The sequence below is a fragment of the Cebidichthys violaceus genome, unplaced genomic scaffold, assembly GCF_023349555.1.
Source record: "Cebidichthys violaceus isolate CVI_PGR_0920_01 unplaced genomic scaffold, fCebVio1.0.p SCAF_370, whole genome shotgun sequence".
In the NCBI taxonomy this organism is placed as follows: Eukaryota; Metazoa; Chordata; class Actinopteri; order Perciformes; family Stichaeidae; genus Cebidichthys; species Cebidichthys violaceus.
Window position 1 is genome coordinate 19,545 of NW_027176562.1, and position 21,106 is coordinate 40,650.

At 41.0% G+C, this 21,106-nt stretch overlaps 1 protein-coding gene across 1 annotated transcript; it reads right to left on the reverse strand.

Moving 5' to 3' along the window:
• Window positions 1-8,622: 8,622 nt before the first annotated feature.
• LOC137884297 (protein NEL-like) lies at window positions 8,623-20,191 on the reverse strand (the record flags this gene model as incomplete). Its single annotated transcript, XM_068726044.1, has 5 exons — window positions 8,623-9,402; window positions 10,798-11,022; window positions 14,197-14,373; window positions 18,555-18,748; window positions 20,004-20,191. Coding segments are annotated over 5 exons (826 nt in total), but the record flags the coding sequence as incomplete, so codon positions are not given.
• Window positions 20,192-21,106: the final 915 nt, after the last annotated feature.

The window sequence follows — 21,106 nt, forward strand, 5'->3', positions numbered from 1 at the left end:
ATTTCTCTTTAGAGCTTAGAGATGTGTGAACACGTCTTAAAGTTGAATCCAAAGCAAGACAGAGCTCCGCCTGCTGCTGCTGCTGCTGCTGTGGGTTGGATTTCATTCCATTTGTAGGTGGTCCTCTGCTCACATGTTTTTAAGTAGTTTATTAATACACCATTTAAATGTTCCTGTAATTCATTCATTATTATGCATTCATTTATTACCTGATTTTATACATATAAAGCTGTAAAACTTCATAATTATTCTGGTGGTACACTCCGGACTTCGTGTGTGTGTGTGTGTGTGTGTGTGTGTGTGTGTGTGTGTGTGTACGTACATTGTGGAAGCAAAGGTGTCTATTTGTGTCTGTAAAGGATGTTTTATACTTAATAGTGCATGTTGTGTGTGTGTGTGTGTGTGTGTGTGTGTGTGTGTGTGTGTGTGTGTGCGTGCATGTGTGCACTGGAGGCTGGCGAAGTGCGTAGATGTACTGCTACACTTGTCTTTGACAAAGGCCATTCTGTGAAGAGGTCAATTTATTTAGCATAATTGGTTCTGTAATTATCCTTTTATACATTACAGCTCTATGAGGACATTAGATTTTTGTGTCTCACCAAAGGGCAGAACCTCTCTGGACTTGAGGAGGGTCTAATCTGTTTGTGATGTAATGTGTTTAGGTTAAACGTGAGGGTTTCCTCTTTTGTTGTTCATACTGTTTTCATTGAATTGTGTTGCAAAACTGACACTTCCTTAAGTTCCTGTGTGTTCGTGCGTTTTTTCTTCAGGCACAGGAAATCTCCTTTCAGTGTTTGCTCAGTGTGCTGTATGTCTGTTGAACCTTGTGTTACCAATAAATCAATACATTTGTTAGAATCTCTATTTTCTGTTGACCACTTTGTGAGATTCAATAGATATCAGAACAAGTTGCTGATCTGTTTTGCGAGAAAAGTTCAAGTTAAAATGTTTCTGTATGCTTTGGAAATCGTTGCCAAGCAACAAAACAGGTCAAGCTTCTTGCAGCTGCTGACCCAATTAATATGGGCGATATGAGAAATAATGATACTATCTTCACAAGGACACTTGAATATGTAGCCAGCGTACACATGACACCAGGCTCAGATTAGTGTGAGCCCTGCTCTGGACCTGTCCGCCGTTTGATTTACGCCAGGGGGAAACAATTTGAATTTGTTATGTGTTTTCTTTCTCTGACAGGATTTGCTTACAGGACATGTATTCGTGTAAATGAGTTATAGATTGGATTGAAAATGTCTGAGGAAGGAAAAGTGAACAGAATTCATTCAAGGCAATGGTTCTCAAACCAGGGTTGAGAAGTCTCCAAGGCGTTGTTGAAAGAATCTAAGGGGCTGTGAGATAATTAATAAGATAAAACATAAGGAAAAAAAATGCTCTGCTACAGAAATTACTATTATTGTTGTTATTTCTAAGGTGCTTCAAAGATTTTACAATGTTTAGCCACGCTAAAAGCATGCCTCTGTGCAGAGAATAGTCCGTCTGACGGTTAGTATTCCAACGAATATTATTATTTAGTAAAGACATTCACATTACCTAAAGGACAAATCCTACCGTTGCTGTTGATCCCCTGACTTTTGCTCGGGCGCCACCTTGAGATTTATATTTGTAATTTTGCATGTAATGAGGCATAAAAAAATCAATAAGCTTTGTTTTGCCATTTGGAAGTTCGTGGACTGCCTTTACATAAATTAGTTAGTTTAATCACTGTCAATTTCAAATTCAAGGTTCATTTATTGTCAATGTACAACACAGGGTTGCACAACGGAATGCAGATGTAGTGCCTTTGTGCTACACAAGACAAAGATAGTTGTCTACTCCCATGCTTCATGGGTGAAACTTGCACAATCCCACTAAGGCCCAACCATCCAACCATGCTGTCGAGCCTCAGTTGTACTTTGTATTCAGTGCTAGTTAGCAAGTGGCAGCATACTAACATGCAAAACTAAGTGTTGGAAAACATTAAACCTGCTAAGCTAAGCTAAGCGTGTTAGCCATGACAACGTGGGCACATTAGCATGCTGTAGTTAGCATTTAGCTTAAAGCACCACTATGCTTTAAGCTAGCATGACTGTGTACTCTTGCTTCTTGAGAAAAAAAATACAGATTTCCGTTTTAGGTCTACAACAATTAGTCCATCGAAACTACCTGACATTAGAATAATGACTTTTTGGTAATGATGTGTGAGGAGTTTTACTTTTTGATTAAACTCCTCACACATTATACAGTAGCTGCAACTGTATAATAGTATTAAAAAATGCCATAGTGTACGCAATATTTCATTTTATTTTTTTTTAAGTATGTGAAAAAATGTAATAAAAAATGTATAGCATAGCAATGTCATAAGAAAGACGTAGAATAGTATGTTGTAAAAAAGTTGTGTATGCTATGTCAATAAAAAATGTCAATAAAGATGATAGTATAGAAAAAAATAGTATATATATATATGTCATAAAAAAAGTAAGAGGCAACCTGATGTAAAATGAAGCAGTAGTGTCAAAAGCTGCTCTTCTTTAAAAAAAGGCCACTTGAGGCTGACTCCAAAAGTGAGTCAATCCCCATGGACCCCATGTTGAAATGCTTTGAGACAGGTGGGTGCCATGTCAGGTCGCTCACAGCTGCCTCCTCTGCTGTGTCACCAGGGCCCACATCAGCTCCACCGACAACTTTGCCCGTTTCTTTGGATTAGCTGGGAGTTAAGCTGTGTCGGAAGCCACCCACTTTGATTTTCACAAAGGATCTTCAGAAACATATGGGTGACGCTACGGAGACTATGTACCATATCTTATTTTTAGAAAATCATGGGATAGTATGTTAAAAATGTCATAAAGAATCTTGTTATAGTATGTCATAAAAAGTCATAGCATAGTTTGGCTGGGTCTTTATAGGAGGTTCTTTACTCCACCACAATCTCTAAACTCCCTAACACAAGACTTGGCTATATTTGTAGTTCATGTCTTAAAAAACGTCAAAAAAAAAATCACAGTACAATATGTATAAGATATAGCATAGGAAGGTCATAGTGTAGTATGTCATGAAAAAGTAGCATATATAAGTCCTACAAAAAGTAATAGTAATGTATGAAAATACATATATATATATATATATATATATATATATATATATATATATATATATATATATATATATATAGAGTCAGGAAAATGTCATAAATATCCATAGTGCCGTAAGTCATAAAAATGTCATAGTATAGACAAAATGGCATTTAAAAATGTCATAGAAATAAAATGGATTTAAAAAGCAGTCGATCATGTGTTCTGTTAGCTCACCTAGTGGTCCCCCATGTACAAGGCTTAATTCAGTATTGTATGTTCAAAATCTAATTTAGACTTTTCCGTATAACTCAGACTATGATTAAAGTCCAAAATAGAAGCTATTGAACTGAATTTTCATAAAATGGCATAAAAACGTTGTTTTAATAGAACAGTATGTATAGTATGTCATCAAAAGAAAGGGTATAGTTTGTCATAAAACAATGTTATAAAATCATATTATATCATAAACATGTCATAAAAATATCATGAAAAATCATAGTATAGTATGTCAAGTATACATAGTATAGTAAGTCATAAATATGTCATACAACAGGACGTCATAAAAATGGCTTAAATAAGTCATAGTACACTATGTCATAAAAAAATCATGGTATGGTATGTCATTTAAAATCTCATTTAAATAACAAAAGAACATTGTGTCCTCTTAGTTAACCTACTATGGTCTGTGCCCCATATTCATAGGCTGTCATGAAAAGTAAAAGTATAGTATACCATGAAAAAGTAATTAAAGCTAAATGTATTGTATGTACCTGTATGCAGTGTAGTATGTAATATATTATGTTATAAAAAGTCCTAATATAGTGTCATATATATGTTCCCAAACATTTTTTTTAAAGTTCTGCTTTAGTTTGTCAAATAAGTGTTATAAAATGAGCTCTGAAAAAGTCATTGTATAGTAAGTCAATAAAAAGTCACAGTGTTTATTATGTATGTATGTTGTGTTATAAATGGCATAAAATAGAGGACATACTATAAGACATGTATTACAAGGGGCTGCAAATAGATATTGCTTCCTTTTAAGGGTTGAAAACCAGTGGTTAAAGTTAATACCCGGAGGAGTTAGCTATCAAAGACTGTTGATGGGACAGCAGTTAAAAAGACTAACCCTTCACCATGATACCTCAGGTCAGATCTCTGCAGCGGTTCATCATCAGTAAACGTATCCTCTGATGTGCAGTTGCATCCACACTGAACCCTACATCACCACTCGCTGGAAATGATCCCTAATAGGAACGTCAGCCAGGTGCTTTTGCATGTTATATTATGAAACACCCCCTCCGGCTGTGTGAAACTCAAGCGGCTGAACACCTGAGGTCAGTTGCTTGTTGTTTTTCTCGGGAAATACATTTCGTTGTCAGAGAGTATTTACTGTTTGACTGAGGCCTCTTCCAAGTCTTCCGTTGGGTTGAGAGATGAGATATTGATTTTTGGAGGAGCGTGCAGTAATTGAGAGAACACATCAGAAACGATTTTCAAACATGTTTGTGTTGAGGCATTATGCCCATGTTGTGTTAACAGGGTATTGACTCCCTCCTCAATGCAGCGAATGCATTTCTTTTGTTGGAAGCATTCGTGATTGACTGCATTTGTCTTCACAATAAGCTTCTTTTTCTGCTCTTTGGATCTTTCTGGAGGTATTTTTGAAACATTTCACATTATTTACAAGTTGCTATGTTGACATGTCTTCTAGGACCAAATCAAAAAAAAAAGACACAAGAAAAATTAAACTGCTCTACAGCTAAATATAAACCAGAAAAAATCCCCCAGAGGAGGCGAGCCACAGCTACAGATCAACTGCAATCTCCTCTACTGTCTTTGAGCTATCCTCCAATTAGATCAGTGGATCATGTCCTGGCACGGCCCATCACTCTGTGCTGACAGCTCCGTGACTCTGGGAGACCCTGTGAAATTTATCAGTGCCAACCGGCTAGCAGGTTTCCCCCTCAGTCCTTTCGCTGAGCCCAAGACAGTCTCTTGTCCCCAGTGGCCACAAGGGAAACGGACTTCCTCTCTAATTTCTTCTGCAGGTTTCTGATAACTTACCAGAGGAACATGTAGCTCGGATATATTTCTCAACATATCCAACAACTCACTTGGAGGACTGAATCCCCCCCGACATGGGTTTGTGATAATGACGTCTGCCTTAATATTCTTCTATGGGGGAAAGGGGATTTGGTTTTATTCTAATTGTTCTTTAGTCAAATCAAGTGAAGAATATAGTGATGACTGTTGCAGTGCTGAAATGCTTTGTAGCAGCCAGTGATAGAATCCACTGTTGAAAAAAAATCCAGCTATTTTTGCTATTAAACCTTGTCTTTATTTCATTTGAACTGGAGTTTTTTCGTGTCATACCGTTGGAATGGCCCACCCCACAAGGCACACAATAAAACAGAGGGTGTCGGACTCATAAAATGTGCAGGACTCACAAAATCACACAAACGCTGTACAATTGCAAAAGATATCCAATAGTATTCAACAGTTGTTTGTGAGCATTTAAGTGCATTCTTTACTTTAGAAACCTTGATAGAACCTTGATAATACAACAAAACAAACTTGGACAATGAAGGGAAACAAAAAGAAGTAGTAGGTTGAAATATCATAATATAACAATATAATATAAAAATATAACACAAGGCTGACTCACTCCCTTTTGATCTGTATCTCACAGTCTCCCTCAGGAAACCACATATTTTTCATTTTTATGTGCATTGTATAAATAATCTGCTAATGGTTAATTGTGGCTTTTCATAACTTCAGATTCCTCCAGTAATAAATAATCATATTTCATATTGTAATAAATCTCTCTCTCCAAGTATGATCGGGTCGGAGTATGCTGCAACAATACTGCCCGTTTGAGAGTTAGTAATTGGCACTAAACACAAATTTCATCTGAGGCTGATGGTAGGTCATTCATTTTGCAGGTATTTTTTCTCTTGATGGTGCTAAATGAAAAGGCGCTGGGTCCAGTTATTACAATTCATCCTGAGGGGACCATAAATAGTTGTTGTGGTATCACACCAAATAACAAAAATGCATCAACCTCATGGTGGCCCTACGGGAAAAGTCAGGGGATCAACAAAGTCATGAGGATTCATCATCTGGGAACCACGAATGTCCCATCAGGGTTAAATGGCAATCGGTCACATCACATAACTGACAAAACGTATGCTGTTCATCAATGTGATATCAGGATACAGCTCCAGCTGCAGAACAGTTTGATTTGTCATTCTTTTAATTTTGAGAGGACTAATGAAAACATTTGCCAAATTTACAGATTACAGAAATGTAAGCAGAGAGAATCAGTGCCATCCTGCTTATTTTGGCTTCAGCCACGGTTAAATCCGGAAAACAAAGCCATATATGCACCGTGGGACTGTGGAGCATTTGTACTTGTCTGCGTGTTTGTTTTCGTACAGACAAACACAGCGATTCAAAGTGACTTCCCTTATTGCTCTGGCTGAGGCTCTATATGTTTGTGCATTCAAGTCAATCCTGCACATTTTCGGGAAACTGTGACGAACAAACAGAAAGCTCAGAGTTTACACTGTGAGATGAGGAAAATATTCTACAAGTAAATACTTGTTCATGTCATTTTCCCTATACTTACTGCATAGGTGATAATTGCCAAGAGATTGCACGATGCTTTTCTCTCTGTGTTTCAGAGATCTCTTTAACAGCACAGTGAATTTTACAGACCAATTAGAGCCATTTGAAGAATGGAAGATCTCTGAAAACATAATGAAAACAACTGTCATAAAGCACACTACTGTCGCATGCAAATGCATTTAAACTCTCTCCTAAATTAAAACTGACTTTTCTCCGTTGCCTTGCTTTGCCAGCCACAATCACAATGATATGTGTGGTCATTAACGGTGAATATAGGACAGGCAGTGAAGTGGACTCCCTGTGGGTCCCGGCATCTGTTGCAGAGGGGTTCAGCACTGCCATGGAAAATTGGACATTTAGGAGCCAGCTGGAGGACCAGTGTGCCCTGCTGTGCCACCACTACTCAGGTGCCCACTGGCTCCGTGCCACCACCAGCTAGAAGCCACTGGACCAAAGCAGGCCAGATGGTGCCCTTGCCAACCTACGAGCAGCCGCTGTGAACTGCCCACTGCCCACTGCCCATGTCCCCTGCCCTATCATTCAACTCAGGGATGAGCTTAGAGTCAGGATAACCTGAGGTAGAAAGTTTTTTTTGGGGGGGGGGGGGAGGGGGTGAGGGTGTGGGCAGAAAAAGCTCAACTGAGCGGGGAGTGTGTTGGAATAAAAATGGGCCCCGTTTACGTTGTGTGTTTGTTAATGTAAGCAGCTGCGAGGTAGACTCGGAGAATCAGTTGGTATGGGAGAGGACGCTCCGCGGGGAAATAAAGCCATCTCAAGGCTGAACTCATTTGTCCGCAGCTGTGATCTGATAGATAATTATATTAGGAGCTTTAAGTGCTCTTCTGCGATACAAGTATTACTACCATCTCTAGAGGCGCAGGACAAAGTAGGGAGGAGAGGAATCTGTGCAATGGTCCTTTCTCTGCCTCCGAAGATGCGTTAGTTGAAGTGTATTCAACACAAGGGGCCCGATTTAAATTCCAAATCTTGTCACAACACTATTAGTATTGGATCCATGAAAGCCACAAATTTGATTTTACTTATTCAATTTACAGAATTAATCAAACCGACGTTAGTGTCTTACGGCGGAAGGCAAGATCTCAGCAGTATTATAACCATTTTTATAAAAATAATAATTTATATTTAATTTAATTTAATTAAACAAACACTATTAATCTAGTGTGGGATTACCGGGGGTGCATGGAAAGCACTGGGTTCACTGTAACCTATTAACATGCACATTTAGCCCATTGACCCTCCAATCCAGATTTTATATAGGTTGTGTGACCAAACAGTGACTAGTTTCATATACATACTGTACAACGAGTCAAGCCACAAACACTGCACATATCCTGCAGATCTATTCCTTGATGGATATAACATCATAATGTTGGGTGGACTGCTCACCTCAAGGGCTTGACTTGAGGTAAGAATTCTTTGTATGTTGTCGTTTGTAAGGTCAACTGTGAACTTTGAAACTATGTTATCTTTTTCAGAGACTTTGATCATGGAACATATATTTATTCTTCATAAAAAGTTATTGTAAACTATGTGTGAAACTTTAAAAAAGCCATTATTTACAACTTACCCTTTATAATGCATGATTTAAAGTAGAACCCTGAACCTGATGAAATCTGTATTCAAGAGCACAGAACCAAACATTCATATATCCAGTGCTGCTGCTCCAGTTAGTTTAGCTTTTGACTGTATTCATTGATTCAACGTTATCATTGTGGAGGATGTAGTTTGTGGTGCTTGTTATTTAGCCATCCCTCATTGATATAAATGGAGTGGACACAATAATAGAAACATGAACACGATAATCTTCATAAAGGTAGGACTTAGGTGTACCTAATAAACTGGCAACTGAATGTTGTCTTCGAACACAATGAATACACACTCACACATGAGCCAAAGACAAGAATTAAATGTAAATGGAAATACTTTATTTCACTATTACACAATAACAAGCTTGGAAAGAAAAAAATTACAAAAAAGGAGAAATGGAACAAAATGCTACAAAGCACCACATAATATAGACAATTCATAAATGTGGCAACGGAACCTTAAGCTAACTGCTTTTACTCTATCTAAGGTATCATCATCACTGAGAATTTAGAAATCAGCAAAAATGTTTGGACATCAAGCACAGTCATGCCAGTAATAGTAATATCTTACAGATTTATGTAGCGATGATGCAGAGTGGGGAACGGTGATCCTTAAAGGTTCACTCTTAAGTGGAGAGACAGAACAAAGAGAGTGGGTTTGAGGAAACTGTAGTCCATCATCTGTTTGGTATGACATACTGTAGGTCTGCTTTTGGTATAAAGAGGAGTCGAGGGGGCAGACGTGGGTCACAGAGTATTCGCAAAAACTGAGGTACCAGTTGTCTGGGGTTTACAATGTAGAGCACACAATAAGAGCTAGAAATCATCAGAGAGGACCTGAAGGATAAATTTGTCTGTATTTGACAATGTGACATTGTATAAATTATACTGATTTGTAACCCCCATCCATCCGGTTCAGCAGGCTAAATCAAATCCTAACAATGCAAACACTATCTGACCTACGCCTGTGAGGAGGACAGTGAGGAGACAGAAGGGTGGTGTTACTTTGTTTGTACATGGAGAACACTGTACAGGTGCCTTCAGATCTGCCGGGACTAAAGGCACATGGGGTCCACTGAGCAACAGATGTGTCCATTCTGGAAGTGAGAGGAGAGAGAAGGCAGAGAAACATATTAATGGATCATCGTCACACTTTGACCACATCAAAGTCTTTGTGGATCTCAACGGTAAATATTTTCAGGTGGCGGCGGTGCTGCAGCATACAGATTCAGTTTGGCATTTAAGATTCCTCTGGGTGTCATTTCGGCACCAACTGATCCAAGGCAGGGTTATTCTACTGAGAATACAAATGTGGACGGCCTCAGAGTCATTTTGCTTTAAGCTAGGGGGACAGATAAACTCCCTGGATCGCTAAAGGTTTGCAGGCGCAGCACTGTATATGCTAAATCACCAAACTGACCAAATCAGAGTGCTCTGAAACTGACTGTACCTGTTCAAAAATAAAAAATCCACCCTCATATATTTGAATTTAAATGCAAGTCTTTGACATTTTTGGAAAGATAGCATATATTTAATGGCTGTCATCATTTTTGAAAGTTGTAGACATCATCGTGAGGCAGGCAGAGAGAAAATATTCCATCCTAGAAACTCAGACAAGGGAGTCAGTCTTTGTGGATTAGTCCTAAAGCTGAGGCAAACAATTTATGCTCACAATTGTTAATGAAGAGGATATTCGGCTGCATAGTTTATTTTTCCAGTGATTGTTCTGTGCCACAAGTCTGAAAACAAAAACTTGTGAAGAGAAGCTTTCTCTACCCGATTTACTCCGACCAATTATGCAAGTTTGTCTCAGTTTTCTCGATAGAATATCTGAGGCTCTGCACGTTGCTCTGTACACGTTGCTAGTTTGTGCTGTAGCCGAGTCAGAGATCAAGATATAAGGGTCTGTCTCTGTCCGAGGTTTCAGTTCATTTTGATTAAAGCAATAGTTCATAGTACATGTTGGGAAATACACTCACTGCTTCAGACGATGACGATAACAGTCTCGTAAATAGATCTTAAGCCACAGGAAGTGCTTAGTTTAGCATAAATACTGGAAACAGGAGTTTTGTGAGAAAAAAAAAGCACATTGTTGGAGTAAGAATATTGTATTTTCCCTCTAGCTCATTTTCTCACTATCGCATGGAACTATGAGGTCTACAAAATAGATTGAGAGCTACTCATTTCATTAACCTCCTTTGTTTATTTATGTTTTTTTGTGTTACCTGCAAAAGTTTTGTGTGCAGATCAGATTCAGCACACAGACTAAATCAACACCTACAGACATATTTACCACAACGTGTAATACATGCGGTGTCAAAGATGGACAAACTGCCTCCCCAATGCAAAGTCTGGACTACAGTGTACTCTGCTTTTTCTGACGAAACACAGAGGGTTCTCAATTTCCAAACCACTTTTTCTTTGGTGTCTTGTCTGCCACCGAACTGCAATTTGCCGTTTGGAGGCTGCCAGCGGGGGGGCTGGTGCCTTACCTTGCACTGGCACAGGGTGCACTCCGTGCCGTGTTTAATCCAGGAGGAGCCGCTGAAGCGTGAGATGTTGTGCTCGTCCGTGCACGTCTTGGTGATGTCGTTGCGGATGGTGTCAGCCTGGCAGGGGTCGGTGACACAGCGGGGACAGCACTCGCCCTCGGGCACCACGGTAAACTCGCAGTCCACGGGCGGGCAGGGCAGAGGCCAGCAGTCCACCTGCCCCTGCTGAAGAGGCGGGAGGGAGACAATTTTGAGAAAGAGAGACAGACAGAAGAAAAAGGGAGACAGTTTGAAATAATATAATCGCATTTTCCAGCCCTAAACAGGTTATTCATGCAAATACACATATTTCTCCTGACGCTGTATATTTGCATGCCAGAGGGAGCGTCTCCACTTGATAATGGAAAAAAAAAGAAGTTGTTAAGGTACCTAGAAAATATAGATGAGCAGAGCAATCTTCCAACACAGTCAGCAGGTTTTTTTCTTCAGACAGTAGAAGTAAATGTTCCAGCTTTTTACCTGACTTGTTCTCTGGTCCCCCTCTCTCATTGTTGTTCCCATATTAAATCTCACAGCAAACTTTCAGCACAGAGAGCCTTAATGGATTCCTCCCGTTGCCATTTTCTATTGGCCTGAGAAAACAGGTCATACAGTATATATATATATATATATATATATATATATATATATATATATATATATATATATATATATATATATGTAACTGCTGTACGCTATATCATTCTGGCTTGACCCACTTATGCTTACGCCGCTATCCATGAGCCTTTCTGCGTCACACCTACTCTGGAAATGAAATATGGGCTCAGACTATATGTTTAAGCGCAGACGCAGACAGAAAAGGCGTACACATTAAGTTACATGAGGCTTGATGCAAGTGTCCCACTGGGGATATTTAATATCACTGAAAATCGTCTGGCTCAGCATTTTAGAAATGTTGTAGTAAATTAGGCCGGCTATAAAGCAAAGGCTCACGCAGCGCTAATGCCCACTCCCTGCCTCTGTGTAGTGTGTAAACATTTGAAGTGGGAAATCCCCCCGAGTGGCACTCTTTGCTCGTAGCCAGGGGGAGGGATTGAATGTAGCCTCAGGTATCTGTCCCACGCTGCGAAAAGGGACATTATCATCGTTGTCTGTTTATGCAGATGTGGCCTAAGATCACAAAGGAGGAAGAGATTTGCTATACAATCAGCTTTTATTTTCCTTTCACAGAGAGCGGTGCGTCATGGAAGCTTGATCAACCTAAAACTGAAGCTGTCCTTTAATCTCTTTGGGATATTTCAAAAGGTTCTTATTTCAATCTGGCTTTGCATTCGGTGGTCAGAGTATCTGTTATTTAATCTCTTTGCTTTTACTTAGACAGATGAACGGATTCCCTATGTTGTTACAAAATGCCTGCAGTAGATTAAAACTAGTGACATTTATATTTGCCTGGGAATCAGTCGCCATGTAATCACGCTCTTTCTTTCATCCGCCTCGACCCAAAGTGCAACCTATGGCGAAAGAAATTTGCTTCTTTGATCTACTGGTGATTTAACAAGATAGCAAATCACAAGGGCCCCGTGTGTGCACATTCTGCAAAGGCCATATTCTTGATTTCCAATGATTCCACGGGTAGCGGAGAAGGTCTTGGTCTTGGGAGAATGATTTGCCCATCTGGCTGCTGTCACTGTGTATTTTAAGGCCCCTGCTGAGCCTGGACAGCCATGGCTCTGCTAAGTGTAGCAGCATTCAAGGTTCATTTCACGTCCCTGTCACGCTACTGGAGCCCCGGTACCGTAGCCTTCTCCTTCAAATGCTGCTCTTTATACTGTGTGGCTGGTGGTCTTTTGCTATATGTTCCTTGTGCATCTTTAATCGAGTGTGTTGTAAGCCTGACTGTGTGTGTGTGTGTGTGTATGCGTGGATGTATGGAAGCGCGAGCATGTGTTGTCGCGGTGACTGGGGTTGCCTGCATTCTGAAACACGGACTGCATGTGTGTGGACGCGGTGAATACCATGTACTTACTCGTGTTTATATACCGCATGTGGCCGCATGCTCTGCTGCTGGGACCGGCTCGCCCGCATTCTCCAATGTGCTTGTGTCTGTTTGTGTCAACATATATAAGTGCCGACAGTGTGCACAGCCGCAGCGAGAGTGAAGCCGAGCGAGCCCATTTTCAGCCGACTGTGCTTCCCCGCTGCCTCTCCGCTGAGCAGTGATTTTCAAGCGCTTGTATAATGGCTCGCTGTAAGACATCTAAAAAGCAACCCTCAGGTCCGGGCATCAGGACAGCATTAGAATGGCGGGGGGGGGGGGGGGGGGCTAGGGGGGAATGGCATTAGTGTTGCTTCTCAGACCATAAATCTATCAGAGTAGAGCCAACTTATATCCTCTAGTATGGCTGATCTTTAGTAGCAACAAAAAGAGGAGAAATAGGGAGGAAAGGGAGGAAAAGGAGCAAAGTGCTTGTCTGAGATCCACAGTGAGGATGATTTGTGAGTCACTCAACAGAAGGAGTGACACAAGTGTGGGTGTGTGTTACAGCTGAGTGTGGTTGTGGCAAGACAGTGTGGTAACATGTAAAGGATGACATTTGCATTTCATATGCATAATGGCTATGTGGCGAGAGAGAGAGAGGCTTCACAGGTAGAAGGATTTACTGTTTCTGTCAGGCTCACTGGGAAACACTTATGAAATGCTTCCCTGTTGTTTGAACAGCAGCACAGTGTAAACCTTGGAAAAGGTTGACACAGCAGAAGACCACAAAGAAAGCAGTGCATATGTCTCGCTGCGAAAGATTTATACGATGGACACAATGTTATTTAGGTTTGTATGAGAAATAGGATTGCATGTAGAGGACAGTCGACAGAACACAAAAACACACATGCTGCAAATACTCGTCAATCAGCTCAAGCTTCTCAAAGCACACAGCGTTACACTCTCCAGGCACACACATTTTCTCCTGTTCTCTCAACCTTGGAAGAGTCCTTCAATAAAAATGTTTAATTCCATCACAGCAGACAACCGTGCAGAGGGTCCTTTGAGTTCTTTAAAATCTCACTAATCACTCACTCCTTTTCTTCTGCCACGAGTTGTAAAAGCAATCTTCATTTTCTCCTCTCGGCAACCTTCCTATTCACCTCTTAATCACTCCCTATCTCTCCCCGCAAAACTTCTCTCTTTGACTTTCTTTACATAGCGCCTCTATAATTTGGGAGCATTTCCATGGAGACTGGAGGATTTGTTGTCACTTGTGTTGGCACTGTGGCGCAGAGATTGAATGCTTATGGTGTTTTTCTTGCTGTCACCGCAAATTGCTCTTGATAAAAGCATCGACTAGATTCATGCGTCGTAAGCTTTATAAACATGTGGGGACTTAATTATCCAGCCCTACTTACCAGGCACTGGCACTGCTGACAGTTCTCCACCCATGTGTCCCCGCTGCCGTAGGTGAGCAGGCCGTTCTGGTGCAGGCACTGGCTGCTCAGTCGAGGGTCGCACTCGGGGCAGCAGAACAGGTCGGCGTTGGGGTTGTCGCAGTCGCAAACCATCCTGCGGCACATCACTTGGCCGGCCTGGGCGGGGAGCACAAACACGTACATCTCGTATACATTCATGCAAAGATAAGGCCATTTGTCTGATGGGATCGTTATGTATGTTGATAATAAATATTGTAACAAAGGCTGTGTGTAGCCTAGCAACCTGTTTTATGGCTTTTCAGTTTGAGGGAAAGATTAAGACACAAGATTCAAATATGTTTTATGAACACTGACGTTTGAAGAAGTGCTATTTGGCTGTCTAGTGATTTAAGGTGCCTTCCACATACAAGAACTGCTCTGGGTCTGAATTCAACTCATTACCTTTGTCACATACTTCTCTCCCACTCACATCTGATGGTGCCACTTTAATGTGAAACCACCTGTAATTTGTTCCAGACACACGGAAACTTCAATTTTTTTCTGGCATGTTTAAGCCTTTATTAGATTATTGACAGAAGAGAGGCGGCAGCAAATGAGAGGAGCGAAAGACAACTTTATACCTGAAGGTTCTTCAATGTCCAAGTATTATTTTGCGCAGTAGTTTTTCTTTTATTGTTACCTCATTTAGGATTCTGGACCACTTGCACTGGAGCTGCAGCGATGCATAGAGTTTCTGTAATTTGTGCTCCCGAACGCCAATTAAATAAAAGTAGTTTCATCTCTGAAATGTTTTAGAAATTAGCCGCCACGCTTAAAGATGCACTCGAGCGCTAAACCCCACCCATCTGGTGCTCCAAGCAGATTGAAACGATGAACTATTTGCATATTGCATGACCTCGGTCTGGACACATCCCAGTCTTTGTCTTCTCTGTGATGTTCGACCTTGGTTTCTCCCATCAGTTAGTCGCCGCTCTCCGTCTAATATCCAGCTGTGTCCGTCCAAACAATAACATGTTTACCCCTCTGCTTCTTCAGTCGCTCAGTACAACTAATTTTGACGGGCAGCTCGTCAATCTCTCAAATCAATTAATATGACTCATTTAATTAAGGAACCATTTCTGCCCTGGTCCTTTGTAATCAAATGAATAATTTGTTGCTTGATCATTCACTACCGACACTAATCGACTATAATCACCTTCCACTTCTGCCAGACACTTGGCATTACGTTGAGTGAAACGCTGAAATGCAAAGTATGACTGGTCCATGACCTGATAATCATGTAGAGAAAATGTGTTTGTGACGATAGAGTGAGTGTTTTGGACCAACTGTTCCCGGATGCCTTGTCACCGGCGTGTCAGAAATCAATCAAAGCAACTACATCAAAAGCCTGAATCACTCCGGTCCACCTTTGAAAGTCACTACATATAGCTCATCCTGTACTTTAATGAAATTGCTTATCACAACAGCACCGCTGTCATTGTCAACAGCCCTGTCACATTTACATTTCTAGAACCAGTGTTTCCATCCGCGCTCAATTTTGTCTTTTATCGTTTTTGTTTTAATAAAGGCAAAGCGGTGTCGACGAGGACAGTCTTTCATTTTGAGCCAAATTAGATTAATCACATCACTGCATTCTAATATTTCCAAAAAATATTGTCTGTTACGTACAAGACAAGCAAGCCTGATGACACACGTTGCTTGTTTAAATAAATACCAGGAAGTTTTCGGTAGTCCAGAGCTGTTTTTGGTGTTTCAGTTCTGATTCTATAACTTAAATTGGAGTTGTGCTTCTGGTGACCTGATGACATCCAATGTTCACACTCTGTTTAGGTCTCCACCAACTCCTCACAGAAATATCTGCTCTTCAACTGCTAAAGGCTAACTTTGTCTGCTGTCTGGTGCTGGGAAGGCAGCGCATGTACAGTGGAGCTACTTACAGTGGGGAAAAAAAAAAAGTATTTAGTCAGCCACCAATTGTGCAAGTTCTCCCACTTAAAAAGATGAGAGAGGCCTGTAATTTTCATCATAGGTACACCTCAACTAAGAGACAAAATAAATTAAAAAAAAAAAAAAAAATCCAGAAAATCACATTGTCTGATTTTTAAAGAATTTATTTGCAAATTATGGTGGAAAATAATTATTTGGTCAATAACAAAAGTTCATCTCAATACTTTGTTATATACCCTTTGTTGGCAATGACAGAGGTCAAACGTTTTCTGTAAGTCTTCACAAGGTTTTCACACACTGTTGCTGGCATTTTGGCCCATTCCTCCATGCAGATCTCCTCTAAAGCAGTGATGTTTTGGGGCTGTCGCTGGGCAACACAGACTTTCAACTCCCTCCAAAGATTTTCTATGGGGTTGAGATCTGGAGACTGGCTAGGCCACTCCAGGACCTTGAAATGCTTCTTACGAAGCCACTCCTTCGTTGCCCGGGCGGTGTGTTTGGGATCATTGTCATGCTGAAAGACCCAGCCACGTTTCATCTTCAATGCCCTTGCTGATGGAAGGAGGTTTTCACTCAAAATCTCACGCTACATGGCCCCATTCATTCTTTCCTTTACACAGATCAGTCGTCCTGGTCCCTTTGCAGAAAAACAGCCCCAAAGCATGATGTTTCCACCCCCATGCTTCACAGTAGGTATGGTGTTCTTTGGATGCAACTCAGCATTCTTTCTCCTCCAAACACAACTAGTTGAGTTTTTACCAAAAAGTTCTATTTTGGTTTCATCTGACCACATGACAGTCTCCCAATCCTCTTCTGGATCATCCAAATGCTCTCTAGCAAACTTCAGACGGGCCTGGACGTGTACTGGCTTGAGCAGGGGGACACGTCTGGCACTGCAGGATTTGAGTCCCTGGCGGCGTAGTGTGTTACTGATGGTAGCCTTTGTTACTTTGGTCCCAGCTCTCTGCAGGTCATTCACTAGGTCTCCCCGTGTGGTTCTGGGATTTTTGCTCACCGTTCTTGTGATCATTTTGACCCCACGGGGTGAGATCTTGCGTGGAGCCCCAGATCGAGGGACATTATCAGTGGTCTTGTATGTCTTCCATTTTCTAATAATTGCTCCCACAGTTGATTTCTTCTTCTTACCTATTGCAGATTCAGTCTTCCCAGCCTGGTGCAGGTCTACAATTTTGTTTCTGGTGTCCTTTGACAGCTCTTTGGTCTTGGCCATAGTGGAGTTTGGAGTGTGACTGGTTGAGGTTGTGGACAGGTGTCTTTTATACTGATAACGAGTTCAAACAGGTGCCATTAATACAGGTAACGAGTGGAGGACAGAGGAGCCTCTTAAAGAAGAAGTTACAGGTCTGTGAAAGCCAGAAATCTTGTTTGTAGGTGACCAAATACTTATTTTACAGAGGAATTTACCAATTAATTCATTAAAAATCCTACAATGTGATTTCCTGGATTCTTTCCCCCCATTCTGTCTCTCATAGTTGAAGTGTACCTATGATGAAAATTACAGGCCTCTCTCATCTTTTTAAGTGGGAGAACTTGCACAATTGGTGGCTGACTAAATACTTTTTTTCCCCACTGTAGCTGAAAACCGCTGCCTTCTGTGGCCATCAAACCAAAACACGTGGTGAAAGACACTGTCTGTAAAAGTGACTCTGACCGAAATGTTGGTAATAGTTACCTCTGGGTTCATTACCACGAGCGACCCCTTATACACCACACCAGCCACTAGTCATCACCCAATGTTTAATTTAGACTTTTTCTAGATAACTATAGGGAATGAAAGAGCAAACTGGAATCTAAAAACTGCTGCAGGAGGATTTACTTCACTGTCACAACTCTCATGGGTTGTAACTTGGAATACCTTTTACCTAAAGGTGGCATGACATTGGTCTTTCATGCACAGTCACGCCATGTCTAATTCAAATAATCTCTTCATCCATTGCACCACTGTGCTTCAATCCTTTTTTTTTTTTTTGGTTGAAGGGGAGAAGTATGATTACAGGACAAAACAAGGTGACTTCTGCTGATTGGCACCGTGGGAGACGTCATCATTCATAGGGAAGAACAGGTTTACAGTTTGTTATTCTTTGTCATACACTAGAATAGCAGAGAGAGAATAAACAAAAGAACAGAAAACTCAATCATAGACCAGTTGGGTGCACTTGCAGTAATACAGAGAGGGAACATCCTTACTCAACTCTCTACGGCACTGGGCACATTTATTCTGTTTCTATCTGCCGCTCAGTCTTTTTCTTATCTCATCCGTCTTTCCACTTGTCCATCTCTGTCTATTCCAGTCAGTCCGTCTACCTCTGCTTTGGCTTCTCTCTGTCATGTCTCAGTGAGCTACATGTCCATCTCCTTCTGTTTCTTACCTGGCAGGAGCACACAGAGCACCTATCGCTGTCCAGCACCCAGATCTGCCCACTGTGCTTGACCTTGTTATCATGGATACAGTCCCCGGTGCAGTTGTGCCCGTGGGGGCACCGGCAGTCGTAGCCTCCGTCCAAGTTGAAGCACACTGTGTCGTTGGCACAGGTGTTCCTCCCCGTCTTGCATTCGTTAATATCTGCGGGGGGGGGGGGGGGGTCACAAAAAAAGATGACATCATACATATGCTCAGTGCAGAACCACAGTTTATGCATGGCTTATGGAAATGGGGCAGATTATGTATTACAAGCCCTTTAATATTTGCACTAGTAACATGGTGACGTGGTTAAAGAGCATGTCCTGTTCCATCTTTGTCCTCTTGGCTGAGACAATGACCTGCTCTATGCACCCGCAAGTTGCAGCTCAAATGCAGCTGTAAAGTGTAGCAAAACAAAATGTTCCAGCTTCAGGGAGAAAAATACAGTATACAACTGTAATGTAACCCAGAAACCTACTTTTGGTGAAATTATTACTTTTGCTTTGTGAAGCAGGTTCGTTTTTTTTTTTTTGAGAGTGCCTTTAATGTGCTTTTTTTTCCCCCTGCCTCTGCCAACTCACACTGACAGGCAAGATGGGGTCAACGAGTCGAGCAGCGCTAGTACTATTGTTACAGGCAATGCTTCGATGTTGCTGTAGATTGAGGGTTTCCATTTTGACAGCTGACACTTCTCCTGACAGGCTGTATCAGAGAAAATGTTACAGAAAATCAGCAGGCCGCAAAACCGCAAAAGCTTTGGGAGAAAAACACACCGATAATGACACACCAATCATACCACTATTTACAGGAGTGTAACGGTGATGATGGCGGGTGACTCACATACTTCCACCAAGTTCTGTTTAATTAAGAGGCACTATTATGTTAGTGCCTGCTTCTCTAAACTGTCAACCCTGAATCTAGAAATCAAAGAAAATACCTTTTAATCTGTGATGGGACTGAGATGTAAAATCAGGGGCCATTTAATGGAAAATGAATGGGGTGTTTTCTAGTAATGGGACATTGTGAAGCTATAAGATTCATATTCTTGCAATGCTAAAAACTATGAACCAGAATTTGAACCTTATTTGAGTGTAAGAACTCTAAAACCTGAGGTGATGTGACAGTGTATGTCGAATTAGCGTCACAACTTCCAAAGTTCAAAGGTACATATAAAAATTAAAATTTTGCACACAAAATGAGGACATGGGGATATACTATCCTCGAAAAAGAAAAGAAATATAGAAATAAATAATTTCATCATCAACATTTTACGTTTTCACACGAGATGAACTCACAAGTGAATTTTTTTTGTCATTTTTTTGTGACTAATCCAAGTTGCAATCCTAAAATCGCAATAAAAATGGAACCTTTTTCACCATTGTTTTGTATATTTCAGTAGTGAAGGTGGACCACTCACCTACGCACGATTCTCCACTGGCGGAAAACAAGCCGTTGTCATGGTAGCCATCACGGCACTCACAGTGGTACCAGCCGGGCAAGTTGACACAAGTGGATTTACTATCACACTCGACAAAGCCGTCCGCACACTCATCAATATCTGAAAAGAAGAACAAGAAGACATCACATACAGTCGCTATCTTGTTGCTTTCGAGACATGCTCTTTACAGTGAATGAGCTATTGAGCTCCATTCTTGCCTGGTAGACATTTTCAACATTGACTGACTTATAATTGATATAACAACGTGTCTAGCGTTTGAGGGAATCTAGTCCGTAGGCTTCATTGATCAAGCGCAGCTGCGTAGCCAGAAAAGGACATCTGTATCAATAAAATATAGCAGGGAATGAATGAAGGCAATGATTGAATATAACAAGCCTATTCTTAGAAGACAGAGATTTAATGGGCTTCCATTTTGAAATGCCAGTAAAAAAAAAATCCTACACAGTCTAATCCTCCAACACATGCAGGCAAACAAATAAAGTCTGAGGTGTGTGCACACTTTTATTGAACTTTACTTGGACAATAGGAGTTAATATGAGGTGACGTGTGGAGAAGCTCATCAAAGGGCTTTAACGCAGCTTCTAACACATCCTGTGGGCGGTTGTCAATAGATGGAGCTCATGTTTGTTTTCACAGAGCTCCACTTAGAAATATCCTTGACTCTTCCTCCTCCTTCAGCTCTTGTCTTTAATAAAAGACTTTGATTACATGCTCTGACGCTCTCCTCGCTGTATTTTTTTCCCCTCTTGCTTCTCTCTCTCTCTCTCGCTCCCTGTTTCTGTGTACAACAGGCCAACATCCCAACCCTTTTGTTTCAACAACTTTTCTGCAAACATCAACCAAGAACAAATCTAATACAATTTCCAACAATGAGCATAATACAAACAGAGAGACAGATCACTCTGATATTTCAGCTAACATTTAATTAAACTGGCGGCCAGGCCCGCACGAGAGAGGAAATAAAGCCTGTTATTATACAGTAGCGCTAAATATGTTAGGCCCAGACATGCGCCGTGATTAAATGTGTCTGTATAGTCTGTGATGTTTTTCTGTGCATGATG